Here is a 22,236-nt window from a genome sequence, read left to right as displayed (position 1 = left end):
ATGGCTTATCCAATTTATATCATTAAAATGAATTATACAAGTTAGGAAATGAAAAATGCTTTTTTTTCATCTATGTATATATTAGGATATACAAAAGAAACATTTTTGGTTTTATTCACTAATTAACATACAAACTAAATTAACAAATCTAAACCTAATCAATTTCTATGACGGCTCCAACTTTTGATAATGCTTCCTTTAGTTTTTCTGCTTCATCCTTAGAAATATCTGCCTTCACAACAGTCGGGACACTCTCAACAAACTTCTTAGCTTGCACCAAGTTGAATCCTTCCAGAAGACTCTTTACTTCTTTAATTAGGGCTACTTTTTGCTTCTCGTCAAATTTGGTCATTTTTACCTGAAAATTTTGAATAATAGTTGTAATTGCATGTCATTCTTTTGAGTTATTTAATAAATTTGTGATGTTGAAGAATTACTTAAGCATATTTTATAATTATTCTTGATACAATTACAATATTATACAAGCACCCAATTACTCCCTGGATTACACTTCAAGTCAAACCTAATAAGGGGTAGGGACAATATGCAATTGTTTGTCTAACATATTATACTTACAGTAAAGCTGGTTTTGACTGCCTTTGGTGCCGCTTCCTCCTCCTCCTGTGCAGCTGGGGCAGCCATTGCAAACCCGCCTACAGGCATTACCGGGGCATCTGGCAAGTTTAGTCTTCTTTTCAACACCTGACTGAGCTCAGACACTTCCAAGAGACTCAGGTTGGAAATATCAGTTACAAGTTTCTCAATTTTGGGCGACACTGGCTTGTCAACTCCCTCTGGTGGTGGGATGGTGAGTGGACTGGCGGCTTCCACAACCTCTTGACGGAGAATTGCACTGGAATATTAGGAAGAAGAAAAAGTATATAATTAATAGTACTTGTCGGAATTATTGAATAATTATTTACACAAAAAGTTGGTAAAATCTAGTGACATAACCTATACAAAATGAAAATTATTACCATCGTGAAAACGATCGCCACTGTCCAATGGGCATTTTCTTTAATAACTTTATGGTGTTCATGTTTGTAGGCTTCTCGTTTAATTTATATTGTTAAGGGAATTACAATAAAATCCAATTATTCGATACACATACAAAACCGAAACCCGAGGAAACTTTGTTTTTTTAGGTAACTGAAAAACGGCAAAAGTGATTTTGAATGGATTCATAAATCCATTTCAATCCCATGTCCTACAGTAAGTTTAACAAAATTTTACCAAAAGTATAAAAAAATATTTACATAAAAGATATAAATTTCGAAAATATATTGCGTACTTTTTATGTTACAATGTATTAATAATAATAATAATGATGGATTTATAAAACGTTATGCATTCATACAATCAGAGTTAGTAAAAAGATAAATTTCTGTTTGTAACTGTCATTGTCATACATGTACTTAAAGACATATGTCACTGAAATTGTGTTGCCAAGTGTATTATAATTACCGTTTTCTAAGGAAATCAACCATACATATTGCGTCATTTTAGTATGACATATGGCTAAACAATATGGAACATATCATAAGTACCTTTAATGGTATTTTTCAGATGATAAAATCAGTGATGATTAATAATTTTGGAAAATCAGTACCATTCTAACCCAATTCAAATTTATATCACATTCTTATAACGATAAGGACATTATAATTTATATTACTTTAGTTATTATAATGTTTTTGTTGTATTTATTATTGTAACAAATCTTGAAAATAAATTTAACATAAGGACATAAAGTATAATATTATTATGTAGCTGAGTGGATTTTTGTTTGTGATGAATGTAGACAATAATATATCATAATATAATAAAATGAAATATCTCTAATTTTATTGACTTTCACCAAATCCCAGAACTTAAAGTTATATCTTACATATTTCTACATATACACGCACACAGTTCTACATTTAATAATATGAGTGAAACAATACATTTACAAAATTATATACGTTACTTCCGAAACTTGTCCTAAATTAGTCAGTTCCTTCCCAAAAAAAATATTCTTATGAGCTAAAATTTTATATTTATTGTCATAATAAAATGTGTAATCACGAAAATAAATAAAGTACAGAAATAAATGTTGTTAAAGAACTGTATTTGTTCCAATTTACGGCAATTTAAAAAATACGGTAGTGGCAACACAAAGTCTTACGGACGGGAACTGTCAGTGCTCTACTGTAAATAGTGTCAATTTCTGTATATTTATGTTGTGATACTTTTATTCAAACTTTTAATTATTGTTCAATGTTATGTTTTTAATTTATTTAGCTATTAATAATTAATATTAGTATTTAGTGCACACAAGTGAAATTGTCCATTATTATTTAACCGTATATTCAGTTACTACAGCGTGAATTAAAAATCAAAGAAAACTAAGTTCTTAGGTAAGTTACTTAAAGTAATAAAAATAAACCATATTTGAACAATATAGAAGTAATGAACATTTCTGTGTACATGGACCTGACTTACTTAGTTAAAAATAATATAATATATTCCAAAATAATAAAAAGAACTATAATTTATTTTATTTAATTTATCATTCTTTCAAGTGATAAACATTTGTCCTTGAATCTTGATTTGCTAGGTTAGTGTAATGATGTTTAAAAATTCGTTTCATTTTCCTTATATTCAAAGTATGAATTAATGAGCAAAATTTTTAATGCATTTTGCATTTTTTGTTCAAAAATTATGAAACATGCAGTTCAGTTTTAATGTAACTTGTAAATAGTGATTTAGTTTTAATGTAAGAATTTATTTTCTCAAAAAAATTTACTCTTTTAAGCTATACAGATTTTAACTTTTGAAACTAAAGGGATATAGAATAATATAATGTAAGTATTTTTCTTGGTCGGGGTGTATTTTTTATGTCAGTTCATGGAAAAAATAAAGAGTGTTACAAGCTATGTATGTCGACGACGAATTGGCAATAACTCATAACTCAAAAAACGCTACTTTAAATAAGAAGAAACGCTACTTTAAAAAGACATAAAACATACAACTCTTTAATATTTTGCTCAATTTTGACTCTAAGGACCCGGTGTCTTAAGGACGACCTGTGATACGTCATTTTAAGTCCAAATATGCAAAAATCGCTTTTTCGTAAAAAATTGAGATATGAGTTATTGCTACTACATCGTCGATGTGTGTCTACATGATTATAGCTCCTAAACAAGTGAACCTATTTTGGTTGTTTCTTTAAAGTTTCACTTGAATATCAGCACACATCATTTTGTTATGCATATTTTATTTAGTTGTACATTTAGTGACAGCGTAAAAAGAATGGTCACTTTTAAAATAATTTTCTTAAAGTTCTAATAATATTGCTTTTGCGGTTTCCTAAATAAAAATTTTCCATTCAAACAGACAGGTTTTAAAAATGGCACTAATGTTGTAGTCTTATCCTAATAACCATATCCAATTTGAAACCTTTTTTTATAAATATCAGTAAAAATTTCAAGTGTCTACCTATTACTGTTGCAGAGATGGAGCTCTGTGACAGACAGACAGGCAGCGGAGTCTTAGTAATAGGGTTGCATTTTTGCCCTTTGGCTCAGGAACCCTAAAAATAGGTAATACAGCATAGTATTACATAGAAGTATATGGAAGTTAACACACGATAAATGCTAACGCCACAGTATAAGGATTTGTACTGTGCTAATACAGTCTGTTATGCAATAATTACTTAATTAACTCTAGTATTGAAATGTATTGTTGTTGTTGTAAACTTATTATGCATTTGTGAGTGGTAAGTAAATGCCAAGAATTATTGCTGACTAGGTTAGTATGTATATTGTTAGTATGCAAAATTAATACATTGGTATTCATTTTTTCAAATAAATATAATAATATTTGTCTGTATGTGATTGACCTTGCAACACAGAATATTATAGACCCATTAAAAGTCCGGAACTCTAGCGGGTTAAGCGGGGCGGAAGGAGCGATATGCCCCGGGCCCCCGATCTTGGGGGCCCACATACACAGTTCCTAAAAGAAGGTTGTCAGAACCATAAGGTGTCAACGAAAAAAAAGGTCACCGAAATCATACGTAATTGTTACTTACTTTTTTTACACTGAGGGCCCCCATTTAACTTTCCGCCTCGGGACTTCGACAATTTTAGTTGCGTCTTACGACGGGCAGGGGATGCCGTAGCCCTATTCTGGTCCCGGAACTACAGGGACAATTTGTAATTTAAGTTTGAGTTGCAAATACATAAAGTCAGAGCCGCGAGCGCATGACTATCAGCAATGACAGCAGCAAATATATCAGAGACCTCATTTCATTCAATGAGTAGGTAAACAACAATTTTTGCCAATGCTAATATATTTATTACCATCAACCTTTTTTACACGTAAATAGTTAAATACGAGTAGGTACCAAAAATAGATTGTAGTATCCAATGTCATGTTATAACAATATATTGTGAAAATGTAAAATTGCACATAATACTGTTGAATTCATTAATTGTTTTTGTTGGTTTCACTTTTGCCAATGATATAGTCAAATCAGCTAAAAACGATAATATCTATTGACATAAATATTTAGACAATGTTATGTAATAAAGTGATAAAATGCAAATGACCATGAAGTTGCTAAAAGGCCGAGACCTATGAGCTTTTGACAGTGGTAGAACCCCGTGGTTTGACACCGGCGCCACCACCGCCACAGCTATTTTTAATGACAGCAGTGTTTAGCGCTGCTGTGTTCTGGTTTGAAGGCTGTGTTAAGGAAGACATACTTTTCCGAGGCTTTCCTCCTTCGAGCTTAGTCCTCACCGGTAGTCCTCAACTATGCGACGTATCTGTGGCCGACGTCAGGTAGGCATTTTATCTGGGAGTTGATTACATTTCCGTGGGTGGCAAGTAGCAACTTACTATCAGATGGACTGGTTGCTTGTTGGCTACATCTATAGGTATTATAAAAAAGCTACAGTAATAGAATCGTCGGCGTGTGTAAGAACCAGGCCCCAAAGTTATCGAGTTCTTCTTTAGCATAGGTGAGAAAATAAAAAAATCTTGTAACAATAATCAATATAAGCAATATTTTGTGTATTCGCCGACAAATATCAGGGTCTGTTTACTTCGAACCCCCATTTACGTAAGGACTTATGAAAATTTGGTATTGTAATATTGGATCGTTGCCCAATCGCTCATATATAGTATGTGTTATTGATGCCGATCATTTAATGAAGCATCCTTAAGATTAAAAGAGAATATTTATATACTTAGCAATATTTCCATGTATTGTTTCATAACGTACATAAGCTTCTAAGCTGAAGTACATAGCAACTGCAGCTCAGTACATACCATCTCATAACCATACCATGTTTTTTAGGTCACCAGTTATCGTGGACTTGGCGTCCCATTGCGTTTTGCGTACGAAACCGTAAGGTTTGTTTGTCTATAAAGTTCTTGTAAAGCTGGTCCTGGACTTGACAGGCTGCCTATTGTGCGATATCGGAAACTGTCGGGACACCAGCCAATCTCAATAAACGGGATAAGCTTTAGAAGATTTATAAGAAATATTTACTCTGAAGAATCACCACCATACTTATATGGCGGTGATTCTTCAGAGTTAAATTAACAGAACACAGTATAAACACCTCTATTCCGGTTTGAATGATAAGGAAGAAAAATTAATCCGCGGCGAATACATAGAATAATTAGACCTTAAATAAGACAATTAAAGTGAAATTAAATAAAGAAAATTAAACATAATAAAGTGTCCAACAGCCAACACTGAATTATCTTAGTGTAGCAAAGAAAGGCTTATTATAAAGCTTTACTGAAAATCCTTAAAACTTTTACAATAAATGAATTATCAAACTTAAAAGCTTTTTTCAAATCCGATCGTTAATCGTTACTTCGAAATCAGCGCGCTCGAAATGCTATAGATTGAGAATTGGCGGTATTACAAGTTTCACCGTATTTAACAAGGACTTATCCCAGGAAAATGTCCCGGTCCGTTGTCGCATTGGGCGCGTAGAATGTTCTGGAAAGCGTTATTGGCTGTTACGTGGTTGTTTTCAAGTCGTGCTGAACTCTCCCAATCGCTCAGTCCTGTTTCAAGTGGCGAGCTCGCGTCACCTGTTCGAACGCCTCTGAAAATCCTGAAGTAAGTTGCACATTTTAATATTTATGACCACCTATGATAAATAACGAAATGATACTGATATACTAAATAACCAATAACGGTTTTTATGTATATCAATATCGTTTAGTATTAGTCCGTAAAATCATTTTATTATTTTATAAACTTTCGTAACTTGTTGAATATTTTTGCGTTAAAAGTTGCATTTATCCTTTACCCCTGCAACAAATACTCGGCGAGTTGAATAATAATAATCGTAGCCGTTTTTATGTGAATAATTTTCCGTTTATGTATTTTAGTATTTCATAAACGGTTTTCTTGGAAAAATTCGATGATGTGTTTTGATCGAACGTTCGTTTTTGTAGGAAAAGTAGTTTTGTATTGTTTTTAGTATCAAATTTACATCCAAAAAGGACGAAGTTTTTTTATAATATCGGGGAAGCTCAATGGCATGCATCCACCTGTTGGTACCTATGAGGCTACTGCCGCCCATGGACATCTGGAATCAACGATAACTTTATGGTGGTAGAACTTTCTGTAGTTCGACTCCCGGGGCACCATCGACACACCTATTTCTGCATGATAACAGCAGTTTGGTAAGGGAGACATTGTTGTCCGAGGCATTCCAGTTTAGTTCTCAGGGGCGCACCTATGGCCGACCTTAGAATCTTATCTTATCTGCGGTTAATTACAGATACGACTATATTTGGGCAGCAGCAGCCACTTATCATCAGGTGGACTGCATGCTCGTTTGCTACACCTATATTATAAAACGAAAACAATTTCTTGTAGTTGAAGTAGCTTTTAAGATATCTACAAAGTGACATAAGATTTATTTATTCGCATATACTCCTTAGATCTTTATCCCGCTAAAAATGTAATTATTATTTTACGAAATAAAAAGATTTATTCTAGCTATAATTTCTTAAAAAATATATAATTAATTACACAGTTTTTCCGGACAACTTAAACATAATATTTATGTAGTTGTACAAGTTACGTATATTACACAATGATAATCTTTCTACTATCAGCACTCGGTCTGTTTACAATTCACAAGGTTAGCCTAGACTAGACATGTATAAGTCTAGGTATTTCCCGTGTGCACATCGCTTCCTACTTATTGATAAGTAGCTTACGCCCGTGGCTTCGTTTGCGTGATATAATGGAGAGGAAAAAATAGATTAATTTTGTTAGTAAGGATATAAAAACAAAAAAATGGACAAATGATCGGGGGTTCAGTACTAAATTTACGAAAACATGACCAAAGAATAGAAGCCAAAAAGGTGCACGTCTGAATTAAAAACCGTTTACCAAAACGTTGAAAGCTGTATCAAAACATTTTATTACTTTATTTCTAATTAATTAATAATTAATCGTAATTAACTAAATATCTAATTAATTACGATACCAATCGCGGTGCGGAGTCACCATACCATTCTGACGTGCAGAAGGTCCCGGGTTCGATCCCCGGTCAGTCAGATATCTTAAAGATGAATTTAGGTTTCTGTTTCTGGGCCTGGGTGTTTGTGTATTTGTCTTTGTATGTATCCACGGTACAGGTAATCTTTGTAGGCTGTGGGTGTAGAAAGCGTTCTAAAACCAATTATAGAAAAATTTAAACTCATGAAACCTAGCTTTTTGTGTCAAGGATTAAAAACATTGAATAGCAATCATCTATTTTCTTTAAAAAATATCATAATATGTGAGTTCACTTTTATTAAACAATTAGTATTAAAGTAAGAATCCGTTGTGTAGACGAATGAAACCTAACACCACCGTCTATCAAGTTACCTATTTACCTCTTTAATTGAATTTATATTGTGTGGGTTATTTCATAATCCCTTCTGACTTCGCACGGACATCCATCCCTATTAAACGTATATATTATTTTACGTAGAAACTACTGTATAATTTCTTATAATGGACCAGCTATGTTGCGTGGCTCCACACACGTTTAAAAACAGTGTCCTCGACACTTTACTAGCTCTTCCACTAGCTACTTTTGACAAGGCCGGTCATATTTGCTTTGGCACTTCTAAGAAGGTCCTAAGGTCGTCGTCGTCAACTATATTCTGTCCCATCGCTGGACATAGGCACAGTATAAGGATCTATACTTTTACTGTGACATAGGTCTCCTCTCGGTCTGCCGTACGTGTGCCAGCAATCCGGTATAGATATGCAACCTTTGGAGAAACGCAGAAACAGCTTTACGTTAGAGTTACATACCGCATTGGTACTTCTCCGGTCGAATCATACATCATAATTCTACCTTGGATTAGTTAAAATAAATGCTGTTTAATTAAGCGTACGTCTCTAACTCGTACCTATATGAAGCTGGTAGAGCCCTTTGCGGTTCGACTCTACCAGCACCACCAGCACCACCGCCACACCTATTTCTGCCTTATAACAACAGTTCTACCTTGCATTAGTTAAAATAAATGCTGTTTAATTAAGCGTACGTCTCTAATTCGTACCTATATGAAGCTGGTAGAACCCTTTGCGGTTCGACTCTACCAGCACCACCAGCACCACCGCCACACCTATTTCTGCCTTATAACAGCAGTGTTAAGCGCTGATGTGGTCTGGTTTGAAGGGTGTGGTAAGAGAGACATACTTTTCCGAGGCGATCCATCTGGCAAAGGCATCTGTGGCCGACCTCGGGTAAAAATATCTAATCCTATCTGGGGTTGATTGCATATGTCCATGGGCAGCAGTAGCCACTTACCATCAGGTGGACTGCATGCTTGTCTGCTACTCCTATATTATAAAAAAAGACAATTATGTACCTATGAACTAATACTCATCAGGTATGGTGAGAATAAGGAGTCTTTAAATGAGTTTAAAAAAAAAATGTTCAATAGTAAACCGTATATTTGTGCTTCACACCGTGCAAAGAAAACCTATTACTTTATTACGTAATTGACGACTTGTTATGTGTTATTGCGCCCGTTAAGCAATTGAAAACTACTACCTAGAAACTATTGCTAGAACAATAGATGGAATATGTACTTGTATCAGATATAATGTATTTATGGTGCTAATTTATACTATAAAAGTTACACATGAGAAATCACATTGTTTTCCTTAGAAGAATCATCCAATCTGTAAGACGATCACAAAAAACTTAATTATAATAAAACAACTCTACTGCTTTGAAATATAGCCTATGTCATTCATTTAAAGGATACTTGATATGTTAAAATCTATCAAGCCGCTTGGGCTGTAAGTTATATACATACACTCGAAATCATTACCCTCTGTCGTCAGGTTAAAATAATGTATCCATTGGGTAATTTTATTCTGATCCTGTTAAGCTTAGAAATGCTACAATAACGGCCGTTACTAATAATTAATCTATCTGACGTTTTACCTACCTTAGAATTTTACTGTACCTACTTAAAGATGTAAAATTTTGATCTTTGGTAGACAAATAATAAATTAATGGATTTGTTAATAACGGGTACATTTAGGTACCTATAAAGGTCAGATGGTATAATTCAAATCAACTCCAGCGCTAAACCTATAGTTGGCTTGTTTAGATTATGCAACTTCATAAACTTAAAGGTTAACTAGTTAGTTTAGTACCAAGAATAAACAAGCAAATTGCGTAATTAGTTTGCTGGGGTTTCGTGTATTTCGCAGTTTGTTGTTTTGGAAGACTTTCAATTTGCAAACAGTTATGTAATGTTACTATTTTTTAATTATTTATGCGACAGATAAAATAGGCAGTGATAGCCTAGTGGTTAGGAAATTCGGATTCTCGATCGAGTTGTCTGAGGTTCAAATCCCAGGCACGCACCTCTGATTTTTCAAAGTTATGTGCGTATTAGAAATTAATTAATTGCTAAACGGTGAAGGAAAACATCGTGAGGAAACCTGCATACCTGAGAGATTTATAAAAAAAACATCTCAAAGGTATGTGAAGTCTACCAATGCGCATTTGGCAAGCGCGGTGGACTATGGCCTAATCCTTCTCATCCTGTGTGGAGACCCAGTACCCAGCCGTGGGACAACAATGGGTTGATGATGATGGAGCTGAGCCGTATATTATATACTGTTTTTTAATGATTTATGCGACAGATATATTTCGACATTACCTACCCCTAAGTAGGTACGTCTAAATTATATAATAATGGTGCTAGAAATATTTGTGGTTCGATGCAGAAGACCACTGCCACTACCACCTTGCCTATTTCTACAACGATGTTAAGTTTTTTGTGACGTAGTTACTAAATTGTAGTAAGAGACACACGAGGCGTTTCAACTTAGTCATTAGCTTAGGCCAATTTAACTGGTCGTATTTAGTTTATACAGATGCCTGTGACCACTTATCAATGGGTTTGGGTGTTACGTGACTTCCATAAAAATGAATATGGCCTACATCTGTCCTTAATATTATACGATCAGCAACATAGGGTGATTGAAATATCACATCATATTATCTTACAAGTCTTGTCAGAAACCATATAAGAGTGTCTTAAGTATAATACATGTGTCCTGAAAGATTCAACTGCATAATTTATGTGTGTCAGGCTGTCAGTACAGTAAACAAAGAAACATGTATGCGTTGGTGATGAAAAATTCATCAGAAAAAGCTATTCCAGGATCAGATTGAACTGAATTTAAATTTCAGGATGTTGTCCTCAATATTGTTATTGTAGGTATCCGATACATTGAAATTATACTCATAGGTACCTCTTTATTTGGGAACCCTTCTAAAGGTACCTGGTGCTGTGGGAGCAAGACGGGGTTATGTGAGATTTTTACCGCACTAAGGCTCCTCGGTGGTCATCCTCGTCGATGTATAGAGGACTCCAGGATCTCCAAGGAAACGCAACCGGTGTTCTGTGAGCGTGTTGCCTCGTCGGGCTCCGCCCAGGTGAGCATAATGCTCCACACTCCATCTGAAGTGTACGACCGTATGCGGCCACACATACCGCCGGTCTTCCCGGGATCGCTTCCCGGGGAATCAAGCTTCCAAGCTCTTGCCACTCCAGTTCCGGAAGCCCCCTTTACAACAGGCAGGGAACGTCGTAGAACTGTTCTGGTCCCGGAAATACAGAACTACATCATTAGATTTATCTACACCTATTTCCCTAGCTGAACTCGTTCGATACCCGGCTAGGAAAATTGATTTTTTAACAAATCTAATGATGCAGTTTTAGTTTCAGCACCTTTCGCTATTTCTTGGTTTCGGATTTGGCCAAGTAGGCCCTTGTAAAAAAATCACTTAAAAACACCATGTATAAATAAACAAATATGAACTTCAATAAATTGTAGCAATATATACTTCCTGTGCATGCGACAGGCAGCGCTGTTTGCGTCAGAGCCCGGAGCCCGCGGGAGGTGCGACCGCGATCTGTCATGCGCATGTCACTCAATTGCATTGCCTGCAATTGTTCAAGCCCGTTGTTTACCTATACTATAGACCTAGATTTCTTTCGCACCTAAATTATATGACTGTTATATTATTATAGGTTTTATATTATACAGACTCCAATAAAAAAGTAGGTGCCATGTCCGGCTGTTGGCATCAGCCGGATTTTCAGTCATTCTTTTTTTGGGGGTATTTTTACAAAATCCAACAGATAAGAATAAACATTGGCGAGTAAATATTGATAAGTTTTTTAGATTTTTTTCTTTATCGATGCGTAAAGTTACGTGTTTGTGTCGTGTCGTTTTGTACCTACCCCTGATTTGTAATAGTTTCATAACTTACGCATATGGATATTGATATTTGATATACGTACTATTTTTAATTTTCTTTCATTAAATATGCCAAAGAACAGGCGAGTACCTACCTACTTGGTACATTAGTATATATACAGCTTTATAAGGTAGTCATACTCTTGTTTTCAATTTGTTTTATGTTTAAGGTTGTTCGCAAGTTGGAACTCCTGTTTCCATGTCGAATATTTTCTTGACTACGGACTTCGTATAAAAGTTTAACTTCGTCATGTTTTTGTTATTTATTTAGTACAATAGGTCCTTAATAAGGATTCAGTTGTCAAGTACTTTGGTTTTTCATAACTTTCAAACAATGACACTTGGAAAGATTCGTTTCGAAAGTTCAACGTTGTTTGTTTTGACATTATACCGAAATAAAGTTTTTAGAAAAACAACATTTTCATTCTGCTTGTTTTCAGTTGTTGTTTACTTATTTTTTAGTTGCGTAAAGAGATGGTGAAATATTCCGTGCTTTGGGTACAACTACCACACTTATTCCGTTTTGAAACTTTATTTTTTTATTACTGTATTTATCTAAGATTCTTTGAACGGGTTAGGTTTAATTTCAGGGGATTTAATTGATATCAAATAACTTTAGCTTATTCTGTAATACGACAATTGATGGCCTGGAAGATTTGCAATTACAGTTTTACACAGTTATCTTTTCAAATTTATCGAGGATGAAAAATTAATTCGTCCGTAGAATTACTGAAGTAAAGGTAGAAAGAACCTTTCATGTTTCAACTCCGTAGGCAGTTAGGCACATCATCGCTTACATCACTTAGCACTATAGGGAATAGGTAGAAGTAGATTTCTGCCTATTCCCTAGAGTGGTAAGTGATACTGTATTTTAGTCTGAAGGGTGTAGCGAGCTAGTCAAACTGAATTTCAACTTAATCGTCAAGCGTATCAAATTGATACTATCAATCCATTTATGGCCGATGACTGGTCGTTTTTCAACTCTATCTTACGTTAAATGCATATGTCCATTTGGAGCAGTGGCCTTACCTTTGGACGTTGCGACGTTGGACTTACCTTCAGGCGGACTACATGTTTGTTAACCACGTTCGGTGTTCTAGTGCTTGATAAGATGACGTTATCGTTTTGTTCCAGGTTGTAATTTGAGAAGATGCTGGGCGGTAGTGCTCTTTGGTTCCGTCACGGCCTCCGGCTGCATGACAACCCGGCGCTGCTGAATGCGCTGCAAGACCGCGGCGTGCCGTTCTTTCCGATCTTCATCTTCGATGGAGAGACTGCTGGTAAGGATTTAGGATCAAGAGACTTTTGTTAAAATATGAAGATCACACCTTTGAAAAAAAAATGTGAGCCGTCACGGGACGCCTGGCAGATGTGAAACATCGACATTATTTTGTAAAAGTAATATGCAGAAAAGAACATATTGTGATAGGAACTAAATATGTCATAATGATAAAATAAAATATTACGATTTTTTTCCAGATAACGATGACTATTTATTGAATAAACATTTATTTTCATTAAATACAAAAATTTACGAATTTATTTCAAATCGTGACTACTTAATTCGTTTAATCAGTGACTTCGGTAATAGTTATTGCGCATGGCGACGCGTCGCCACACCGTACACACTACTGCATATAGACTGTATATATATACCATCATATAGCGTGGCGACACGTCGCCACGCCAGAAATCGGTTTTACGTGCGGCTATAGATGTTTCACATCAAAACCTGTCAAGAAACTTGTCTAACATTAGAGGACGACAAATGCATTGCTCTGTAAATATTTGTGCGAACTTTCTTACACGAATCCAAATCTATTCATAATATACGCAATTACTTTAGGTACGAAGTTGGTGGGCTACAACCGTATGCGGTATTTGCTGGAGGCGTTGGATGATTTGAACACTCAGTTCAAGAAGTTTGGAGGAAAGTTGCTGATGCTTAAGGGTAAACCTGAGGTCGTATTCAAGCGTCTCTGGGAGGAGTTTGGTAAGAGATTAGAAACATAGTAAGAAATTAAATAAATAAATTTAGAATATTTCTAGAAGAGTTGTTCTTTCCGCTTTTGTGGAAGGAAGACTAATGATTTTCTGATGTGTTTACCATTAATTCTTAAATTTGCGGAACCACCACCACCATAATTAAATAATTATAAGAGAGCGACCAAAGAGAACGAGAAAAGGAAAATTCCTTTTCTCGTTCTCTTTGGTTAATCTTATTCTAGAATATTTTGAACATCATTTTTGAAAGGGACGGTTCAAAAGCAGTAGTGTTCGTTAGCTATCCGAACAGCAATTGCATTTTTTAATCGTTTTTTTCGTGTCAAATAAACAGATCGATTAAAAATATTGAAATATATCGACGAAAGAAATGAAATTTTATATCGTTTATGGTAATGACGTTGGGATAGTGTTTTGACCCCATACACTCACACGTAGTACAAAATCCTTACCTTCCGTCAGCAATATACCCGGTACAAATTCGCGATTACATCACTCTAGGAATCCGCAAGCTGTGCTTCGAGCAGGACTGCGAGCCGGTGTGGCGCGCTCGTGACGAGTCCGTCCGCGGCGTGTGCAAGGAGATCGGCGTGACGTGCCACGAGCACGTGTCGCACACGCTCTGGGAGCCCGACACCATCATCCGCGTCAACGGGGGCATACCGCCGCTCACTTACCAGATGTTTCTGGTGAGGATACTGCTTCTGCTGCTTTTATTAGGGGGCATATCAGCGCTCATGTATTGGATGTGTCTTGTTAGAATTTACTAACTATTAATCCATCTACAACTCTTACTCAGGGAGGCGTACCGCCGCTCGTGTATCAGATGGTCCTTGTGGAGGATATAGCGTCTTTGTATCTATTAGAAGGCATACCATAGATCACTTGCTAGGTGTATGTCGGCGAGTTCCCACTGCCGCACTTATTTGGTTCCATATTAATAAAATGAACGAAACGACTTTAATATGAGAATCACTTTTATTCACTTTTATTTACAATTCGGGCAGAGTAACGGCTTACACGACTGATTAAATGCGAATGAATCACGCTCTACCAGCGCGTGGACTTAAATACTACTCGAGTGACAAACAGCGTAAGAACTACCCTCTCACATCACTTGATTTGTTATAACAAGTGACGTGATTCACAATAAATTTAACTATTAATAAAATAACATTATATTTAAAATATTGTTTTAAAAATACGAGAATAAATATTTTAATATTATTATAATTCATATAATTTATTTGGTATGACTAACAAAGTGTGTTGAAGTACTACCGGAAGTCGTCCATATTTTAATCTAAATATTAATTCCACATTGCCAATCAAAATTAACATGATAAACATTAATATTATATATTATAAAATGTCTCGCCGCCCATATGTACTTCGTGAGAATATACTCACAAGTGTTTCTGGTCGGGAACTTGCTGACGGCATCAGTATAACTTTTGTTTTATAAAGTTTTTAAATGTTTAAAGGTTCCGCTCCTTCATATCTATTATTGGCGTAGCTGCCTTATAATAGTACTGGTCTAGTTTTTCAAGTGTTTTTTGGAGGCAGAGCCTTACACGAATTCATTTTAACTTTAGACTTTCAGAAATAAAATCACCTTTTCCAGCTCCAAAACAATTTGACTGTACTGTGACTGTTTTTTTTTATTTTCTTGTACGTTTTACAGCATACCGTGGAGACGATTGGCAACCCGCCTCGCCCCGTTCCCGATGTGAACCTTGAAGGGATCCAATTTGGTTCTTTCCCCGAAAGCTTCTACCACGAGTTTACTGTATTTGACAAGGTGAGATCTCATACATTCTTGAAGATTTTATATAATGAATGGGAACGATGGTCAACAATCAATCCACACCTGGTTAATGCGGTGGTTTATGGTTTAAGGTAGCGGTCAACAATCTTTTTGTAAAAGAACATGATACATATAGAAGGGGTAATAGAAAAATATCCACGACACATATTACTCCATAATATCATCTTGTAATAGTTACTTTGTAAATGGGACTTTACTATTTCTTCAACTCTAGACTCCGAAGCCAGAAGACCTGGGTGTGTTTTTGGAGAACGAAGACATCCGTATGATTCGCTGGGTGGGTGGCGAGACTACCGCCTTGAAGCAAATGCAGCAACGTTTGGCTGTGGAACATGAGACGTTCTGCCGGTAAATATATTATATTACCAAGATCTTTCCGTCATCGAGGGATATGAACTTGTATTCAATTTTATTTTACAAAATGATTAAAAAACTTAAAGAAATACAAAATTAGGTAAATTTGATTTAAATTTGTCATTTAAAAAAATAAGTGGAATATATCAGCCAGTGTCATGTTTCAGGGGCTCCTACTTGCCGACCCACGGCAACCCGGATCTCCTGGGCCCACCGATTTCTTTGAGCCCTGCGCTCAGGTTCGGTTGTCTCTCTGTACGGAAGTAAGTAATAGCAACATATTTTGTTTCCATAACAAAGATCTGATACAAGTAGTGGGAAGACAGACAGCAGTAGTGACCACCAGCATGTGGGTCAATTTACAAAAAAATAAAATAAGTATAAAAGTTAAATAAAAAAATATTATGGAAAAAATATTAAAAATATTATGGATCATAATGTGTTTTTCTTTTGTTTAATCCAAACAAAAAAAATTAAAATAGAATTGTGTAGATTTCGGATCATTGGTAATCTATAGTTGGTGACACTGACCAGATGACTCTTGAGAAAGGAAATTGAGCACATACACCGATATTTAATTTAAGAATGTTCCAATTGCCTCCATAGGTTCTACTGGGCGGTGCAAGACTTGTTCCAACAAGTGCATCAAGGCCGGCTTTCCTCCGGCCATTTCATTACCGGTAAGTATTTTTATAATAAAATATTCACTAAATTGGTTAAGCCCTTTAATTGTCCTTCGTATCAGAATTTCTGCTGAAATGATTTAATCTTTTTTCATCTGTCTATCTGTGTGAGTGTGTAAAAACGTACGCGTGTGCGTGCTTGTGTGCGTTGTTCTTTTGCTTGTAGTAAAATATTACCAAAATCATACAAAATTTAGGAGCATTATTTAATTATAATAGTTAACATTATTGGAAAAAAGTTTGAATTCAATCTTTACCAGGGCAACTGATCTGGCGCGAGTACTTCTACACCATGAGCGTGAACAACCCCAACTACGGGCAGATGGCCGGCAACCCCATCTGCCTCGATATCCCCTGGAAGGAGCCTGAGGGTGATGAGCTTAAGAGGTAATTGGTTTTAACGTTTGTATATCATCATAGTCATTAGTTTGAACGTAGGCGCAGGGTTTCCAGGTTTGGCAGGGTTTCCGGGTCTCTGGACAGGCAGATATATCGTCGACACACATAAAAGCGGTGCGGCAGAAAGCGTGCCGATACCGAAATCAATTTTTCTGTGAACGCCGGAAACGCCCCTTGGTGCACGATGAGTGCTTCTTCTCCATAACGAAACACCTTGTGAAGTGGTGGTAGTTGTATTGACATTTAAAAAGTCCTCTGTAATAACCTATTTTGAATTTAAAAAAAATGATTTGATTTGATTTGATGCAAATTTATGCGTTGCGAGTTGCGACGTTTGGCATCGTCGATTTTGCTGGCGAAATAACTCAACACGTATACGTGTGCCGATCTTTTGATTTTGGTGAATTTTGTTTTCAATACTGGATCTGGGTGTTAGTGTATTTATCTTTATGTAAATGTGATTCAGGAGGGTAACATGGGTTTCATGTCCGCCTACCACCTTCCCGGTACCTCCCCGGTCGGTTCTACCACCTCACAAGCTCCTTGTGTCCATGTGGTCCAGATGGATGGAGGGCAACACGGGGTTTATGTCCGTCCACCTCCTTCCCGTTCGGTTTTACCACATCTCAAAGTTCTTGCATCCATGTGATTTAGATGGGTGCAGGGCAACGATGACGTTCATGTCTATCTATCATCTTCTGTTACCTGCCCGGTCGGTTTTGCTACTTCTCAACGTCTTTGTATCCATGTAATCCAGATGGATGGAGGGCAACACGGGTTTCCCGTTCGTGGACGCGGCGATGCGGCAGCTGCGCACGGAGGGCTGGCTGCACCACGCGCTGCGCAACACCGTCGCCTCCTTCCTCACGCGCGGCACGCTCTGGCTCTCCTGGGAGCACGGCCTGCAGCACTTCCTCAAGTACCTGCTGGACGCTGACTGGTGAGTGTGCTAGTGTAGTTTGTTTGATGACCCGGAGATATTAAATATGGTGTCTTTAAGTATTTGATTATATTACCAACGCCGTTTTATCTATGCTTATGTGTCAGTTTGATAAATTTTAGTCTTAATTTTTTTGTTTACTGAAGATCAAAAAATTATCAGGGTGATAAATTTTTCCATGTTGCCACAAAAAATCCAATGTGTGTACACAACAGAACAGCTGATTTATAAAGTATTCTTAAAGACATATTTTTTAAACGAATGGCCTGAAAAGATTTTGTTCTTTATGCTTAAGGTCCGTTTGCGCGGGCAACTGGATGTGGGTGTCATCGAGCGCGTTCGAGGCGCTGCTGGACTCCGGCGAGTGCGCCTGCCCCGTGCGCCTCGGCCAGCGCCTCGAGCCCAGCGGACACTACGTGCGCCGCTACGTGCCCGAGCTGGCGCGCGTGCCCGTGCAGTACATGTGAGTGTGTGCCGCACCCTCGAGCCCAGCGGACACTACGTGCGCCGCTACGTGCCCGAGCTGGCGCGCGTGCCCGTGCAGTACATGTGAGTGTGTGGCCGCGCCTCGAGCCCAGCGGACACTACGTGCGCCGCTACGTGCCCGAGCTGGCGCGCGTGCCCGTGCAGTACATGTGAGTGTGTGGCCGCGCCTCGAGCCCAGCCGACACTACGTGCGCCGCTACGTGCCCGAGCTGGCGCGCGTGCCCGTGCAATACAAGTGAGTGTGTGGCCGCGCCTCGAGCCCAGCGGACACTACGTGCCCGAGCTGTAACTTATACTTTCCAATTGTGCCCTTTACCGTGCAACTTAACTTATACTTTACTTATAAATTCGAAGATGATATCACCATTTAATAAACTAGCAGTATCACTTTATTCGTAAATATTCGTAGTAATGTGTTATATTAATTTTTATTTTTAATCATTAATAAAATAAATGATCATAAATTCCAGCTACGAGCCGTGGAAGGCGCCCATCGACGTGCAGGAGCGCGCCGGCTGCATCATCGGCAAGGACTACCCCGCGCCCTGCATCAACCATCTCGACGCTGCTAACAGGAACAGGAACGCTATGAAGGTATTGCTTTGTATATCAATCGCATTCAGTTTATTGGTATTTTATTTATAAATTTCTGTATATTACATCTCGCATTTTCTCCCTATATATTTAGATGAAACAAAAGTATTTTCTTCTATAATATCCTTTATAAGTCACTCTTTTTATTTAACAATTCATATTATTATTTTCATAATATATAAATGGAATTCATACCCAACATACATTTCAAAATTAGTGTCATGAACAGCAAATTTAATTTCATAAAATCAGCATCAAAATCAAGGAGCCTTCAGGCAGTTTTATTTTTATTTTTGTGAAATATAATTTTCAATTAAATTGTAGCAGAATAGTTTGTCGGTTGCTTCGTTTTAGTTAAATGTGCAGCAGGTTGTCCTTTTGAGAATGCTATACATTATAGCTAATTGTTTTTTTTATTTTATAATAGGCCAGCGTTTGGCCGCCATCTTACCAGACGAAAATCAATGACGCTGCCTGAGACAAGGCACGACTGACTAGAAAATACCCATTCACCCTCGAAGAGTTCCAATCAAGGAACACGGACAGGGCATACCTCTTGGCTGTACGCACGTAACTTGCAATCATGTTTCAAAGGTTTAGCGTGCCAGAGAGGGGAGTCGTCACCTCATTAACATTTCATCACCTAAATGCTTAAAGCGAAAGTTAATATGAACAATAAAGACCGACATACATTAAAGTGGAGAAGCGCAGTGCCACAACGTCAAGTGTCGCTTCGTCCACAAGTGCCACGACGTCAAATTTTTCAAGCAAACGCCGGAACAAGCGGCGCGTTGTACGTGGATTTGTGCATTGTGATGGGACGGCGTCGCGAATTTTGACGGTGTGGCACCGCAAAGAATTTGTGTCGGCCCTACCTTATATATTTTAATAGTATGACAATATTCATTGCCACTTTCTTTTCGTCATTAATAGTTATTTTTTACTGTTTTAAACCCGGCAAAATCGGCCAGTGTCCCACGGGCAGAACGCTCGCTACACCACTTACTTTTTTTATAAGGTTGGTTGCTTAAAATAAATGATCATTCTAGGAACTTCGTCGCATTCTCGAGAAGGCGCCCCCTCACTGCTGCCCCTCGTCGGAGGAGGAAATCCGCCAGTTCATGTGGCTGAGCGACAACCAATCCGAGGTCGGATCCGCATAAATATGACAACTTTCCTGAAAGTTCATACTGATTTATCATTTTATTATCTTTGATTCAGTTGATTATTTTGATATTATAATTGAAATTTTAAACCTAAAAAATACCAAAGAATGAGTTAAATATATTGATGTATTTTTTCGAATAGTCACAGATTTATTTTAGTGTGTTTATGAGAGTCTATATTCGATTATGTAGATGTAGTGTTTGTGTTGCTCATAGGTGAGCTAGATGTAGTCATTGTGTTATCGAAAATCAGTAAATTGACGTAACCAAATAACTATACTGGTAATAGTTTTTGTCTGATTATTAATTATTTGATACAAAAATGCAATTTATTGAAACAAACAGATTTATACAAAGAGTATTTATACTAATATATATCAAAAACATTTTACTAAATAGATAAGAAATATACATATTTTTTGATGAAATATAATATCAGATGGAAGGGTCGGCTTCATATTGATTTTACATATTACTATGGTAAAAGGATATGAGTTTCATTATTTTTTCTCAATTTTAACAATAAGTGGAGACATATCTATGTCTACATAGATAATTATGTATGTGTTAAAATATTGTTTAATTACTTTGGTTTATGGATTTAGTTTAGTTACTATTCATCGTCATTACCGAAACGAGTGTTACGTCATAAAATGCATTTTTATCTATTGAATAATTTGTTGTTTAAATTAAATCTGATGGTCGGAGGTATTGGAGGAGGATTGATGTATGGAACAATTATTACTTTTCTTTTAAGCTGACCGCCCGTTGGTTACTACCGCTTGCTACCGGTTGCTAGTCACTATCTTGTCGCTAAGGCTAAGTTTCTTTGCCACTCCCGTACAGATATCTAAATTTTTTGCATGATGTGCGACCTTTGGCACTCGCTGGATTTTACAAAAAAACAGTCCATATTCGACACTTGCATTAAACACTACCAGTTGTTTAAGCGATGGTAGCCAATGGTCAGTCAGCCTTAAGGATAACGGAAATAGTTGTGAGGAAACTTAATGCCTGAGAGTTTACCAACACATGACTCAGCAATGGAGCAGTATTTAATATCTTGCTATCCCCAAGGGCTATGTTGGAATGCCGATGCCAAAAACGAAGTAAACAAATCGATATTAATTATATCGATAATGTAAACGGATAAATATGTAAAATCGCCAATGTGCTTGTCGTGGAGTCGATTTATTTACTTCGCTTATGGGTCATATGACGAGAACCGGTGAGTTGGCCAGTTAAAGGAATTTTGTACGTCAGGGGAGTTTTGGGTGGATGGGAAAGATTTTTTATGGCTATTATTTTGGTTTACTTTTTAAGTAAAAAGTTAAGTTTTTTCAGGGTGCACTCAAATGCATTTTTTTTATTAAAACGGGAATCGCCTTTTTGGTTAGTTTATTATAAGTGCAGCTATTTTTTAAGTTTGACGATTTTATTTATTAATGTTTTTATATTTCATATGTTTTATTAAAGTTCTTATGAAGAAAATACTAATGTTTCAAGTTTTGTCATAAATAGTATCAAAAGTATTCAAGGGATTCAGTGATTACAGATACTATTGGATATGAATCTCATTACATAAATAAATGTGATTTTTTATTTTATTTTATATGGGTATGTGATACATACATACTTATACAAGTATCTATTTTTATATATTTTTTATAGTATATATTTTTGGATTGGGAGATACACTTAAAAGTACTTTTGAAAAACAATTTTCTTGCCAAAATATGTTATGAGAACACCATTCCAATTTTATAATTATTAATTAAAATAAATCTTATACAACTTCCTAAAATAATATTGTATTTACATACATATACTATTTTGAAAACGATTTATCTTGCCAAGTTTTATATAATAGTGTTCTATTCCAATCTTATAAGGATTAAATAACATAGCATATTATATTGTACTAAATATATTTTATTTACATATTATATATTCATCATGTTAAAGGAATG

The 22,236-nt window shown here is 36.4% G+C and overlaps 2 protein-coding genes across 5 annotated transcripts; one reads left to right on the top strand and one right to left on the bottom strand.

Moving 5' to 3' along the window:
• On the bottom strand, nucleotides 1-1,153 carry mRpL12 (mitochondrial ribosomal protein L12). Its single transcript, XM_073075584.1, has 3 exons — nucleotides 978-1,153; nucleotides 577-853; nucleotides 1-358 (listed from the first exon to the last, which is right to left on the bottom strand). Exons 1-3 carry the CDS (start codon nucleotides 1,037-1,039, stop codon nucleotides 155-157), a joined length of 543 nt encoding a protein of 180 aa, XP_072931685.1. The 5' UTR covers nucleotides 1,040-1,153; the 3' UTR covers nucleotides 1-154.
• A 1,009-nt stretch (nucleotides 1,154-2,162) lies between these two features.
• Nucleotides 2,163-22,229, top strand: cry (circadian regulator cryptochrome). Of its 4 annotated transcripts, none has more exons than XM_073075578.1 (13): nucleotides 2,163-2,399; nucleotides 12,947-13,092; nucleotides 13,659-13,805; nucleotides 14,318-14,505; nucleotides 15,501-15,617; nucleotides 15,859-15,992; nucleotides 16,166-16,261; nucleotides 16,605-16,678; nucleotides 16,942-17,068; nucleotides 17,838-18,020; nucleotides 18,316-18,483; nucleotides 18,977-19,100; nucleotides 20,150-22,228. In XM_073075578.1, exons 2-13 carry the CDS (start codon nucleotides 12,963-12,965, stop codon nucleotides 20,261-20,263), a joined length of 1,602 nt encoding a protein of 533 aa, XP_072931679.1. In that variant the 5' UTR covers nucleotides 2,163-2,399; nucleotides 12,947-12,962; the 3' UTR covers nucleotides 20,264-22,228. The 4 variants fall into 4 exon arrangements, with proteins under 4 accessions (XP_072931679.1, XP_072931682.1, XP_072931680.1 ...); XM_073075581.1 differs by lacking the exon at nucleotides 2,163-2,399 and adding an exon at nucleotides 2,732-2,758 and having other exon boundaries at nucleotides 20,150-22,229; XM_073075579.1 differs by lacking the exon at nucleotides 2,163-2,399 and adding an exon at nucleotides 5,989-6,127 and having other exon boundaries at nucleotides 20,150-22,229.
• Nucleotides 22,230-22,236: the final 7 nt, after the last annotated feature.

This window comes from Epargyreus clarus, unplaced genomic scaffold (assembly GCF_041222505.1).
Source record: "Epargyreus clarus isolate Ecla_fem2 unplaced genomic scaffold, WU_Ecla_fem_2.2 ptg000008l, whole genome shotgun sequence".
Taxonomy (NCBI): Eukaryota; Metazoa; Arthropoda; class Insecta; order Lepidoptera; family Hesperiidae; genus Epargyreus; species Epargyreus clarus.
This window is presented reverse-complemented; position numbering and strand designations above follow the sequence as displayed.

What these genes read in the sequence shown, in the direction of transcription:
- mRpL12 (XM_073075584.1), bottom strand. Translation starts at nt 1,039, where the DNA reads ATGAACACCATAAAGTTATTAAAGAAAATGCCCATTGGACAGTGGCGA. An exon ending in TGGCGATCGTTTTCACGATG is followed by an intron (nt 854 to 977) that starts GTAATAATTTTC and finishes CTAATATTCCAG; the next exon opens with TGCAATTCTCCGTCAAGAGG. An exon ending in CAGTCAAAACCAGCTTTACT is followed by an intron (nt 359 to 576) that starts GTAAGTATAATA and finishes CAAAATTTTCAG; the next exon opens with GTAAAAATGACCAAATTTGA.
- cry (XM_073075581.1), top strand. Translation starts at nt 12,963, where the DNA reads ATGCTGGGCGGTAGTGCTCTTTGGTTCCGTCACGGCCTCCGGCTGCAT. An exon ending in TACCTGCTGGACGCTGACTG is followed by an intron (nt 18,021 to 18,315) that starts GTGAGTGTGCTA and finishes TTTATGCTTAAG; the next exon opens with GTCCGTTTGCGCGGGCAACT. An exon ending in CGCGTGCCCGTGCAGTACAT is followed by an intron (nt 18,484 to 18,976) that starts GTGAGTGTGTGC and finishes CATAAATTCCAG; the next exon opens with CTACGAGCCGTGGAAGGCGC.